Source organism: Drosophila albomicans, chromosome 2L, assembly GCF_009650485.2.
Source record: "Drosophila albomicans strain 15112-1751.03 chromosome 2L, ASM965048v2, whole genome shotgun sequence".
NCBI classification, from domain to species: domain Eukaryota; kingdom Metazoa; phylum Arthropoda; class Insecta; order Diptera; family Drosophilidae; genus Drosophila; species Drosophila albomicans.
The window spans coordinates 21,368,316-21,381,714 of NC_047628.2; the positions used below are offsets into that span (position 1 = coordinate 21,368,316).

At 36.8% G+C, this 13,399-nt stretch overlaps 1 protein-coding gene across 3 annotated transcripts in view; it reads left to right on the top strand.

Moving 5' to 3' along the window:
- The window catches only part of LOC117566242 (hemicentin-1), a 131,657-nt gene that overhangs the window by 94,295 nt on the left and 23,963 nt on the right, over positions 1–13,399 (top strand). For all 3 annotated transcript variants that reach the window (XM_034245792.2, XM_052002263.1, XM_052002264.1), the window contains exon 5: positions 281–477. In XM_034245792.2, coding sequence (XP_034101683.1) covers positions 281–477 — 197 coding nt within the window. The remainder of the gene's footprint in view (positions 1–280; positions 478–13,399) is intronic.

Consider the following 13,399-nt stretch of genomic DNA (forward strand, 5'->3'; position numbering starts at 1 on the left):
GAGTCTTTTTTTTACTCTGTAACATTTTTGGGGTCAGCTGTCGTCGGCGCTGTGGTCAGCGACAGTTAAAGCACATCCGGCAGCAAGTAAATCACTTAACTGGTCGCCTTCATTAATAATCCCAGCCGGCACAGAGTTTTTTTTGCACTTGTTAATTTTTTTTTATTTATTTGACGGCACTAAATCGCTGTCTCGCACTCTTTTGCCCACACTATTTATATACTTATTCCTGTCTCTCTCTCTCTCTTACTGACTCTTACACTACATTTTGGATTTGCAGCTGGTATCGTGAGGGCAGCAATGTGCCGTTGCAATCATATGCACTAAAGGGCGGCTCAAAGAACCACTACACGAATGCCACACTGCAGATACTGCCCAGAAGGGCCGATGATGGTGCCAAGTATAAATGCGTCGTTTGGAATCGAGCCATGCCCGAGGGCCATTCACTGGAGACCAGCGTGGCTCTCAACGTCAACTGTGAGTATAAAATTCTGTGGACCACGGGAGGGATTGAACCCAACCAAAAAAACACAAAAAAAGAATGTTATGGAATAATGCCAAAAAAAAAAAAAAGAAAACAGAAAACAAAGCCGAGAATATAAAAGAAAACGACTGAAGAGACTGAAACACTTGCTATAGACCCGAGATTTATGACTTGACCCACGATTTAATTCGAGAGGCTTTTTTCCTTTTGCGCCTCATGTGTGTGCCAAAACAATTTTGCATTTCGTATTTATTGATTTGTTGTGAAGCTAACAATAATAGTTGTTTCTACAACTCGTTGATAAATTCTCAAAGTTTTGTCTCACTTTATTTGCCAAATTTTAAAAGAATTATTTTTGTTTTGATAACCTACAAAATAGGCTAAAGAAAAACATTTTGAAATAGTGATTATTCCATCAAATGCTGTTTAAAGCGAAAACAAGGTCAGCACAAAATCAACAAAGCAATTAATTCACTTTTCATTTTATCTGAAGTGGTAAATCATAATAATTATTATTCCCTAGCATAGCTATAAATTAAAACTAAATAGAATGCATTTGTTTATTTTTTCTCCTCTATTTTCATTTGGTTTTTAAATTCTCATTTTTAAATTTCTCCCACATTTTCCTGTCTCACATAACGTGTCAACTTTATATCGCTTTGGCGTATTTTCTTGCACGTCTGAAAGAGCATTTGAAGTGCGTTTTATTGCAGATGGTTTTGCGAGGACGTTTTCCTTTTGGTTTGGTTTTTCTTTGCGCTTCTCCTTTTGTCAGTTTTTGTAATTAAATGCAGCAGTTTGTTGAACAAATGTTGCTGTCCAGTTGTCACATGATCAACGTGACCCAGAAGTCGTGCACATAGCAGACCCATAAAGTGTCTGCTTTGCCACACACAAACACAAGCACACACTGACACCCACACAAACACACACATAAAGTTGACTACTTGATTGTTAGTTATTGGTTTTCAGAGCGCAAAAGGAGCGTCGCTAAAGTTGGGAGCATGAAGCCTCTTCTCTTTCAAGACTCAAGCTGTCATATTAGCTGACAAGTCGTTAGGGAGGCACAGCGGGACGGGGGCGGGCAAGAAAAAGGAAGGAGAAGGCGAAAAGGCTGTGCACATGGCAACCATTGGAAGCATTTTTCTCGCATTTTTGCCAATATTAAATTTCATTTGAATGGGCCACGCTGCGTATGCGCAATAAACTTGTCACGTTAGTTGCATTTAATAATAAAAATCACTAAAAACGACATCATATGAAATCTGCATAAAATTTATGCAATCAAATAGAGTTACAGTTAGCTACAGACTTCTATTCTCGTTGTTGTTGTTGTCGTTGTTGTGGTGCGAAAAAAGGTAGCGCAAAAAGAACTGACAAGTAACACGATTCAACGGAGGAGAAAGAGAGAGAGAATGAGTGTGGAAAGGGAATCGCGCAAATATATTCATAGGAAAACATAAATTGCACTCATTTTTATACACGCCGGAATTGTAGCCGCAAAAGTAGACAAACAACAACAACATGGAGGCTACATACATGTGTACATATGGTATGTGCGTGTGTGTCACATGCAGTGGTCTCGTAACGTCAGCGTAACAAATATTTATAGTCTTTGCTATTTGGCACAGCAAACGAAACGAAAAGCCAGACAACACACCAAGAAAAAGTCTAACAACAGCCAAAAACTTTAAGGGCCTACGAATGAAGCAAAAGCTAAATACTCTATCAAAGAAAGGATTATATTCAGAAAAAATATATACATTTTATTAGAAATTCATAAATTTTTTTCAAAGATTTCAAAATATTTGACTTTAGTTAAGATTAATAAAAATAGATTTTAAAATAAAGTGGAAATCTTAACAAACAACTATTACTTAAATAACTAAAGAACTCTACCAAATGAAAATTTATGAAAATTAAGTTTAACAAATATTATTAAATTGACTTACTGCCTAAATACATTTTAACATATCTACAAATTTACTAAGACAAAGTTATGACCATGTTTCATTAATAATTATGACAAAAATCATTCTGGATTTCCCGAAGCAACAACCAAGTGAAGTTTACCAAGAAAAATCCCCAAACGTAAATCAGCTTGGAAAAGAAAAGTTAAGATTGCAGAAGTTGATATAGGAATGAAGTTTCAAAAGAATTATGCAAATTAAACATGCTTAGAAAATAATCCTTTGCAGCGTTACAAACTTAATGACAAATTTTAATGCCCACTTAAGCGGCATAAAAAGGTATTACAGCAAGCTGGTTAAAGGCTCTACACACACAACAGCGAGCAAGAAAGAGAGAGAGAGAGAGTCACATATATTCGTGTAAAACGAAATGAAATGAAGAAGACACAAACAGACAGAGAACAACACAACCGAGAATAAATGACAAGAGGCAAGTTGGAATATGAAGAAACGAAATGCAGAGCAAAGTTAAGCCGAAGGCCAAGTTACTAGGAGAACTCGACTTGCCGGGTTGAGACTCCTTTCTAGCTACAAGCTTTAGCTCCAATTCCTCGAGCATTGTGTGAGCCAAAGAAGAGGAGAAGGGGGAGGCGGCAGCAATTTTGGGTTTAGTATTTATGATGCTCATTTAAAATCCATTAGCAGCATAGTCAGCATAGGCCACAACGGCAAATAAAAGAGGCAGTAAGAACATACTACTCCAAGGAACGTGGCCTCATAATGTGAATGTTTGTGAGTGTGTGGATGTGTGTGTGTGTATGTGCCTGGGCTATGAGCCAAAGTCAAAAGTGCCTCTGAGGTGCATTTAGCTGGAAGCCAAAATGTGGCCCATTCTGGCCACAAGGGCCAACTGGGAACTCACAACCTGTCCGAGACGTTTAACAACAATTGAATTTAGAGCGCAGCTCTTTGGCCCAACCACATCACAGTTTGAGAGTCATTGCATAAACAATAGGCTATGGGAAAAGAAAGTTGTTTCGAGATGAAATCTATGCTTCGATCTAGCAACTATAAACATTGATAATACATAATTTCAAATGAAATCAAATAAATTGTCAAATTAACGGTTGCGAAAATGGGAGTTAATTTAAACATAAAATAAAGCAAAAATACAATGAAATGTAAGACAAATAATCAGCAATGTTTTGAAGTAATGTTAAATATGTTGTCATCGAAAAAAGACTTTATATGAAATATTGGCATGATATTTTACTGATTAGTAACTCAAACAACAAACTAATTTATCAACAATTTCAATTTAAAATTGTAAACATAATTAATATACAACAAGTTAGAAAGCTACAGTCGAGTGTGCTCGAGCCGCTACACATTTTGAATAAAAGCAAAATATTGCGGTATTATTTTCAAAATATACCGAAAATACTATAAAATACTAAAAATATACCAAACGGTATATTTGGTATATCAATATAGTATCACATTCAAAATATACCATAGACGGCACAATGTACCAGATTGTCGCCCAAAGCAACTATTTCATTAATAACTTCCACAATATTTATATGATCGCAATCAAATTTTCAGCTCTAGCTTTAAAATTACGCTTGTTATTCGATTTTTTGGATTTTCGGGGGCGGAAGGGCGCAAAAATTTGAAACAAACTTGATCTGCGTGCAAACATAACAAATGCTGTCGAAAATTATAGCTCTATCTCTTATAGTCTCTGAGATCTAGGTGTTCATATGGACGGACGGACAACCGGACATGACTAGATCGTCTCGGCTGTTGATGCTGATCAAGAATATATATACTTTATATGGTCGGAGATGCCTCCTTCTACCTGTTACATACATTTCCTGTCGGCACAAAGTTATAATACCCTTCTACCCTATGGGTAGCGGGTAGAAAAATGGCATTAAAAGTGCATAAATACTCAACTCAAGTTTAAGCCTTTCACGAATGTATTTATTATACACGGTTCCCAAAGGGTAGAAGAATAATATCGGATAAAAGTTGTGGAAGAAATTTATGAAATATTTTTGTATGGTAAGAACGCCTAATTATACGGATCTTAGTTACTTTGACTGACAATTTAGTATATTTTGTACTATATGGTATTTTTAGAATGTAAGAGATATATCAAAAATAGCTTTAGATATATTTTAGTAATTTTCGGTAATTTAATATGATATATTTTTGTATAATTAAGTATATTTTCTATATATTATTATATTGTAGTATTTTTGTGTTATATTATTTATTTTTAGAAAAATACCGCAGTAATTTGCTTTTAATCAAATTGGGTAGCGGGTATCTCACAGTCGAGCACACTATAGCTTTCTTACTTATTTTCTTACTTTAATTTTACTTTAATTATACTTAATTAAATTAAATTGTTACCATAGACACATCGACATTCAAATATTTTATATTAGTATTAATTTAATGTGACATTCTCTATAAGCAGCCTTATTTATTTGTACTAAACAAGCATAATACATCTTTGTGCTCAATATCAAATTAAAATGGCAAGCTCTGCTTGACAGACAGGCTGCTGGCAGCGTGCAGTTGGACAAGCATTGGGATTGAGCGACAGATATGAATGCGAATGGAAGCCAAAGGCGACGTTGTCCTGCAGTCTTAATGCTTGACTCTGATTGTGATGGATAAGCAATTGGCAACATTAGACAGCAGTAGCAGATAGGCACATGCCATCTCACTCGCACTCACACGCAGCAAGACAGATAGTTGTGGCATAGAGAAAGAGAGATAGAGATAGATAGAGAGAGAGAGAGAGAGAGAGAGAGAGAGAGAGAGAGAGATAGAAAGAGTGAGCGGCAACCTGACAAATGGCAGAGCAATTTTTAATTGAAAATGTTTGCATGGATTCTTGCCAATGTGATTCCTTGCATGTGAAACGGAGTATCCTTCCTCCCCTCCTCCTTCCCCGTTGCCCCACAAACTCGACGTGCCACGTCGCTGTTGATGTTGCTTCTTATGTATGTGTGTATGTGTGCGTTGCGTGTTGCGCCTGCATTTGATTGATTTATGCCTCAACGCGAGGCGAGTTGAAGCGGCACCAACTGCGTTGCCAAAAAAAAAACCGAGGGGAAAATGGCAAAAGTAAAAGAAGATGCACACAAAAAAAGCAGCAAAAAATATACGCTGCCATTTCAAAAAATAAACTCCCAAAGCGTCATGTCGTCAATGTCAGGCGTCGACATCATCGAGTGCTGAGTGTTTTATAACGTGCGAAAATAGCAAATGAAATTATTACAAATTTTTGTGGCATCTCTTTTGGAGTTATCGAGTACACACATCGTTTCTGTGTGGTGGAATGCTAATATGATGAGCAAAAGTGAAATTAGAGACGTCACGCTGAAAGCTATGCCTGCAAATTGCGCATACGCCACGTGGCCGCCCATAACAAAACAACATGCTAAATGCGACACGCGGCGCTGTCAACTTGGCACAGTTTTTGGAGGCAGCCGCGAGATGCACACACACACAACGCACCCACACACAATACACGTGTGAGGCACGTTTTGCTCATATTTTCAGTCGACCAACATACCGCGAATTGCATTCGTTTTGGGCACTCCAACTGTGTGTATGTGTATGTGTGTGTGTGGGTGGCACGTGACTTTTGTGCAGTTGCATGCAACTCACGTAATAAACCTCGCCTTCATTTGCCAAAAAAAAGGAAAAGGAAAAGGAAAAGAGTCCTTGGCCAGAAAGTCGCTGGCGACGAAGACAAACAGGACTCATGTGTCGTGGCCTGCTGAAGTGGAAAGCAAAGCCGTTGAAAAGACATTTCAATTTGAATAAGGCAAAAAAAAATGCGAAAGAGATATTGTAGGGAAGCAGAAGAAGTGTGTGTGTGCAACATCACCTACTACTCAGGTGGCATGCAAATGCATTCTGCGTGCGGCATCAGCAACGTCGTCGTCGTCGTCGTCGACTCTGACAATAATGCGCATTAGCGTGAAATTCCTTGGCACAAAACCAAAATCGACAGCGCTCCTTTTGCGTGCCAAAGCGAATGCAAATGCAAATCCTTAAGGCGCATCCTTTATTCGCCAAATATTTGCTAAGAATACTTTGATTCGATTACTTGCATACGCAGCGATAATTGCTCAATTATCAATAGTTCAATGATTTTTGATTTCACTTAGTTTAAACAAGCTTTTTGTGTGTGTGTTTGTCGAATAAGTTTTTTATGCGCTAACTAGCTAAGCTAAGCTAACTAGCTAAGCAGAAAAAGTGCTATTAAGATGTTTTTAAATGTATAATAGATAGATTTGTACCATTAAACTATAATTCATGAATATTAAGTATACGCCTAATGTATCAAACAATTAGAAGTATTTCGAAATGAATGAAATTAAATGAACGTGTTTCTGTTTTCCAGAATATCTTACGAGCAATTTATATAACAAGCATCGTTCAAAAGATTTATATGTCAACTCTTCATTTACACTTATTATTTGACATATTGTTATTAATGAATATTATTCATTTGTCATTTTAGTCCAGCTCATTTAACTTTGAATAAATATTACAATCATATCAAATAAAGATTTAAATATTATCTATTCATTTCTCACTCTAATCATGCATTTTAAAACATATTATCATAAAGAAAATATTCCAAATATTAATTTTTTCTGCAATGAACATCAAAGTAGAATGCAAATGTGCTGCAATGATTTTTCTTTCCTCTTCTTGATGCTTAGCGCTATGCATTAACTGCAAGACACCTTGACAAACGAAATTGTTGGCTTACATCCCCAAGGTAGAAAAACAGCAATTGCAACAAGAACAAGAACAACAATAATAACAACAGCTAAAGCGAGAAGAACAAGCAGCGATTCTCGGTTTTACCGTCTCGGTTGTTATTGCTTGCCAATATCGGAGTCGTTTTTAGGGAGGGCCTAGAGCGTGAGTCTGCGGCTTGTCATTTTTGATTATGCCGTTGCCAAGAGGCAAAAGGCAAAGTGCCAAAAAAGCAAAAAGGACGAATTGTCTGTGCTCTGTTCTGAGTTCTGAGTTCTCACACGAAAAGCTTTTTCCACAGCAGGCAACGAAGGCAACGGCAGATGGCATTTGCAGGACACAGACACAGGATACAGGACCAAGGACACAGACGGTGAGATGGAGAGTCGGAGCATTTGCCGCTGGGAGCGATACAGACACGTGCTAATGCCCGCACACAATTGCAATTAGTGTCAGTGTGTTGGCATCGCCAGCCTTGGACAGAATCCTGTCCAGAGCACATTTGCATAGCCATGGAAAATGACGACGGGAAAACTGAACCACAAAAGAAAATGCCGTTGCCAAAAGTTGCACAACATTTCAGGCGTGTACAACACAGCTTCAAGTTGCCTTCTGCCTCAAAGTTCTGGCCGTATCCTGTGTCGATTGTTATGCTTTAAGATTTAGCTTTAGCCTTAGCTCAGTTTTCTTTAAGCTGATTTCAAGTTTTGGATTTTATGCCGACAGCAGAAGAAGGTTTAATGTATGCAGGGAAAAAAAAGGTAAAGGACATTCGTTGGCTACCTGAATCGTAGTGCACTTTAAGCTGCAGCCAAAACGTAAATTATCTGCATAAAAGATGTTGAAATGTTTTTCTTTCGCCAGTGTGCTGATGACAAGCGAGCTGCTGCGTGTTTGGGTAGCGCAACTTAACAGCTTTTGTGACAAAGCAAATTAATTGCTACCCACTTTCAATTAACTTGCAGCGTCAATCGCTCGCCCACCCAACCGACTTCATCATCCAGCATCATTTGTGTGTGTGTGTGCAACCGCAAGTGCACTGCAAAAGTTTTGTTTCAACCTCCAGCAGCAGTCCTCGTTATGCACGTTGTTGTTGTTGTTGCTGTAGCTTCGACTGTTACAACGCGCAGCCAATTCAATTAATTTCAATGGCCATACATATGACACCTATGGACCAATGCACACAAAAGCCTTCCACCCCAAACCCAAACCCAAGCCCAATTCCATTCTCATTCCCAATCCCAATCGAGCTCTGTCCGAAAAAAATGTGGGCAACACACACTCACTTTTTTATAAGCATTTGCAAACGAACGATAAACATTCCAACAGCACCGTTGGGTCAGTGTTGTGAGAAGGGGAAGAAGAGGAAGAGTGAATGTATTTGAGGGGGAAAAAAGTTTTTGCGAACTGTCTCTGGATTCTGAGGCCTGTCAACAGAAGCCGGCCACAAGCTTGTCAACAATTGTGCAATAAAAATATTCTGACATCCATTGAAAACTCTGTGTGCTCATATGCGTCAAGTTGTCTATTTTTAATGTTTACTTATTTTCGTGTCTCAATGCAAAGTTATTAAAGTTCTGTTCCTGCAGAAAAAAATGCAACTCTTTAATGAGGGCTTAACCGTAATTTTATCATTAAGCTGTCAATCAATCGAAAAGACTGAAAAGTTTTAAGAAATAAAGCCGAAAATAACGATGTTTCAAATGTTTGACAAAAAACAAAGCCTATCACTAAAGATGGAAATAATTTTCTGCTTTTCAATCGAAAAATCTGAATCGTTTTAAAAAATACAGCCGAAATTAACGTTGTTTGAAATATTTGAGAATAAACAAATATTCTGCTTATTTAAATGTGCATAAAATAAAATAAATTAGTAAAGTATTTCAATACATGATATTATTATATTTTTTAATATATGCATAAAATAAAATAAATTAGTAAAGTATTTCAATACATGATATTATTATATTTTTTAATATATTCTTTCATTCCAAAAATCATATATTAAATTACATTGTGTTATTTTTAATTGACATGTTTAGGTTGGTAGAAATAAATTATCGTATTTTCCCTGAAACTGGAGTCGTGAATTTTGACACAAATAATAAAACCCTAGAGTAGAGTTTTTTAACAAATATATTTGTTCTATAGAACTATAGTTCTGTATGGCAAATAAGGCCTACTGCAAACGAGTCAAAGCATCTGCTTTGGATGACAATCTAGTATATTTTGGGAATATTTCCAATGTTGAAATATTTACAGGTATATCATTTGGTATATTTTAAGAATAATACTGTATTGTTTTGCTTTTATTCAAAGTGGATAGCGGGTATCTCAAAGTCGAGCACACTCGACCTCAGATTTCTTACATGTGTTTAATAAGAAAAGTGTTTTTTATATTTTCTTGCACTTATTTTGTAGTTTAACTATTAAAAGTTCTTACTTTCCACCTTTCAAATAAATTACAAAAGACCAGAAAAAACCTTATAATATTTTTGCTTAATTCTTTTGAGGTTTCTGTAAATACACGTTCTCGAAAACATCTGTTTTTCTATAAATTTCAGATACCATCACTTATAAAACTTCATAAACTTTATAAAACTATCATTTTGTTTAATTTTCTTGGCCATATTTTCTAGTTTATCTCTTCAATTTAATAACTTTATATTGCACTTTTTAAACAAAGACGCTTTTAATCAGAAATTTCTAAATCTTGGCCGTCAACTCTAATCCTCTCAGCAACTCCGCATCATCGTTGCAAATTAAAATGCGCATAAATTAAATCCCCGAAAAGTCAAAAGATAGATATTTCATTTAGCTTTATCACTGCATTTATTATATTTTAATTTTTACGCTTCAGTGCAGCAAAAAAAACCGCAAAAAAATAAAACCTTATAAAAATCATTTTATGCTTTACTGCAGCTTCTCTTAAGCTTATTATGCGATATCTTCCAGCCCATTGCGGATTAATTGAGAGCAATTTATTGATTTATTGCCAATTGGGTGGCTTGTTAATTGGTATTTAGTAAATAAATAAATATTGAATATTGTTTACAATGTGCGGCAGCTGCAATTGGAAACGTATTTCCAAATGCAGTTTCGATATTTATTTTGTCACAACACGAGTCGTGTGGGAAAGTCATTGAACATGTGTTCGTAGGAGTGTGTGTTTGTGTGGGTGTGTGTGTAGGTGTTGCAGTCACGCGCATCGGAAGTCACGTGACGTGTTGTGTGACACGTACGCGACAGCAGCTGCTCCTGTTCCTGCTTACGCTGCTGCTGCTCTTCGCTTGTCAGTTGTCGCTGAATCTGTTTGTTGTTGCTGCACCAACAGCAACTTTTCAATTTGGCCAAGACAGGGTACAGGGACAGGGTACAGCAGGTACATAATTCCATAGAGCAGAGGAGTTCGCTGCAGCTTTAAGCAAATGCAAACTTGACTCATTAAAATAACTCCGAGCAGTTGTGTGTGATACATCCTGCAGGCAGCAACCGCAACAGCAGAAGCAGCAGCAGCAGCAGTAACAACGACAACGACAACAACAACCAGTGCAGCATTAATAACGAGGGGCTCGGCCCAGTTCCGGGTTAAATAATTTAATTTCGCTGGCAAAATGGCCAACGGGCATAAGTAACGACCACGCGGCGTATGAGCAACGCTCAGTTTTATTTAACGCTGCCTAGCCGGAAGCCAGAGCCTCGTTTGGGTCGTGTAACGAGGTTTACACACACACACTCACAAACACAGTAGAAGGGATGGTGGCATGGTGCAAATTGAGTGAGGCAGCAGAGTGAGAGAAGTGTGGGGAGGGGAGGGGAGAGCCGCTTGGTGGCAGCTTGGTGGCTTGTTGCAGGTGCAGGCGACGCATATTTCATGGCACTAATGTAGCCAGTCATAAAATCACAATGTGCTGCGTTCCAAGTGGGCGTTTGTGGCCGGGCGTGGCAACATGCATGTGAACATTCAGCGGCCAAGCAGCCAGCAGACCTGCTAACTTCTTTTTTAAAAATATGCTAAAATAAAAAACTGTTGTTGGCTCTGTGGTCGACACTCAGATGCCCTGCGGCCAGTTGAGTAATATTTTATTACAATTATTCAACAAAATATCTTGGAGTAGTTTCTTATACAAAGTGCTATCATTATTTTTCATTATTGTTATAGAGAATTTAGCCTTTGAACGTACAGATTTTTGTAAAAGGAAACTATAAAATTTTGTGAAAAACTAAATTTTAAAAATGTATTAAAATAAGAGAAATAATGTTTCTAATTCATAATAAGATTTTGTAATGAACTAATACAAGATATTAGAATAACATTATTATATTTGAATAAATAATTTCAAAATAACATCTAATATTTGAAAAATACTCGCAAAAAAAACGTTATAGCCAAATTATAATAATTCTTAATTTGATGATTATTATTATTATTATAATTATATATTTAAATAAACTTTTTGTAATGCAGTCCAGCTATTTCCAAGTATTTCTTTAAAAGACTCATTTAAAAAATCTAAGCCGATAAACAATTTTGGAAACCCATCAAGTATATTTAAAAATATTCAAAGAATCATAATTCTAAAACAAGCTTTTTTACGCTTTAATGGAATTTTACGTTCCTTAACATAACATACAACTAATAATTCAGTACACCTTTTTTCAATTATTTCGTGTATTTTTGAAACCCATCAAAATTAATTCAAAAATCTTCAAAGAATCTAAAATTTAGAAATCTACGTTTCTTAAAATAATATTCCATACTCATATTCAATTATTTCATTTAAATAACTTTTAGCAACCCATAAACATATACTCAAAAGTCTACAAGGAATCTAAAATCTAAAACAATATTTTGTGCACCTAAATAAATTTCATTACCATATTTCAGAAAGCAGCCAAAACACGTTTAAAGTTCTGATAGCCAAATCCCCAAATGTCAAACGATAAGTATTGCACATGATGGCCAAGTCTGTCGTTTTTTATTCGGGAAAATTATTAAAGACTAGCGACGAGAACAGCATCTGGTAACAACTTTTTAAGCAGTTATTAAAACCTGATAAGCTGCCAGCTGTCTGCTGCACACAACTTCACGAACAAGGTGTCAAAATCATGATACCTGCAGCAGCACGAGCTCGCATAACACCCATGGCAAGGAATTTAAAAAGTAGAAAAAATCTAAAAAAAAAAAAAAAAAAAAACGATGTTTTAAATTGAAAAAAATAAAGAAACGGGAAAAAATCGCATAGCCAACTTCATGGCAAATGTCAGCAAGTTTTGTGGCAAGGGACTGCGACGATGTGCTTGGACTGGGGCTAGATGGGCGTGACAGCAACACCCGTCAGCGTGAAACTGCATGGCTGGCTGGGCATGAAAATGCCAAGAGGGGGGAGAACAGCAAGAGAGCGGGAGAGGCAGAGGGAGAGGTGGTTGAGGTGTATGGTATGCAGGCAGCATGTGTTGAAATGTAAACTGAGCTTGTTTTTTTTTTCCAACGCGCTGCTGACAAGCGTTGCTCATTAAATTTTATTTTATAATTACACACACCAACACACAACACTCACACATACACACACACACACACACACACACACACACGGATACGTACACGGACATAGGCTTTAATGTGTTGGTTTGCTTCGTAATTGGGTCTCGAGCAACATTGCAGCTGGTTGGGTTCCCTTTTTTTGGCCCCGATTCTTGGCCGTTTAGAATATTTTCAGTTCAGGAATTTGTCGCTCTAAAAACACACAACAGCAACACAATAACAACAACGTTAACTGCAAAAATAAAAGCCATGAGCAATAGCAACAAAGTCAACCGAGTTTAACAATAGGCATTTGGTCATTTGCTCAGTCACTTGGTGATTAAACTAAAGTATTTGAAAGTTAATTGGCACTGAAACGGTAACAACAACAATTACAACAACAGCAACATCAACTCGACCATAACAATGACAAGAAGTAACAACAACAACAACAACTATAGTTAGACGCTGTTATGCCTTACGCTTGACTAGCCAGCCAAGTGGCAGGAGGACCCACAAAAACCGATTTTAACCGAACAAAAACTAACGCTACATGGCTAGCCAGTTAAACAAAATGACCCATTGCACAGTGGAACATGTTTTTGGAATTTTTTAAAAAACTATTAAGCCCAGACATTATTTCATAAAAATGAAAAAAGCCGTATTATACAATTTGAGTGAGCT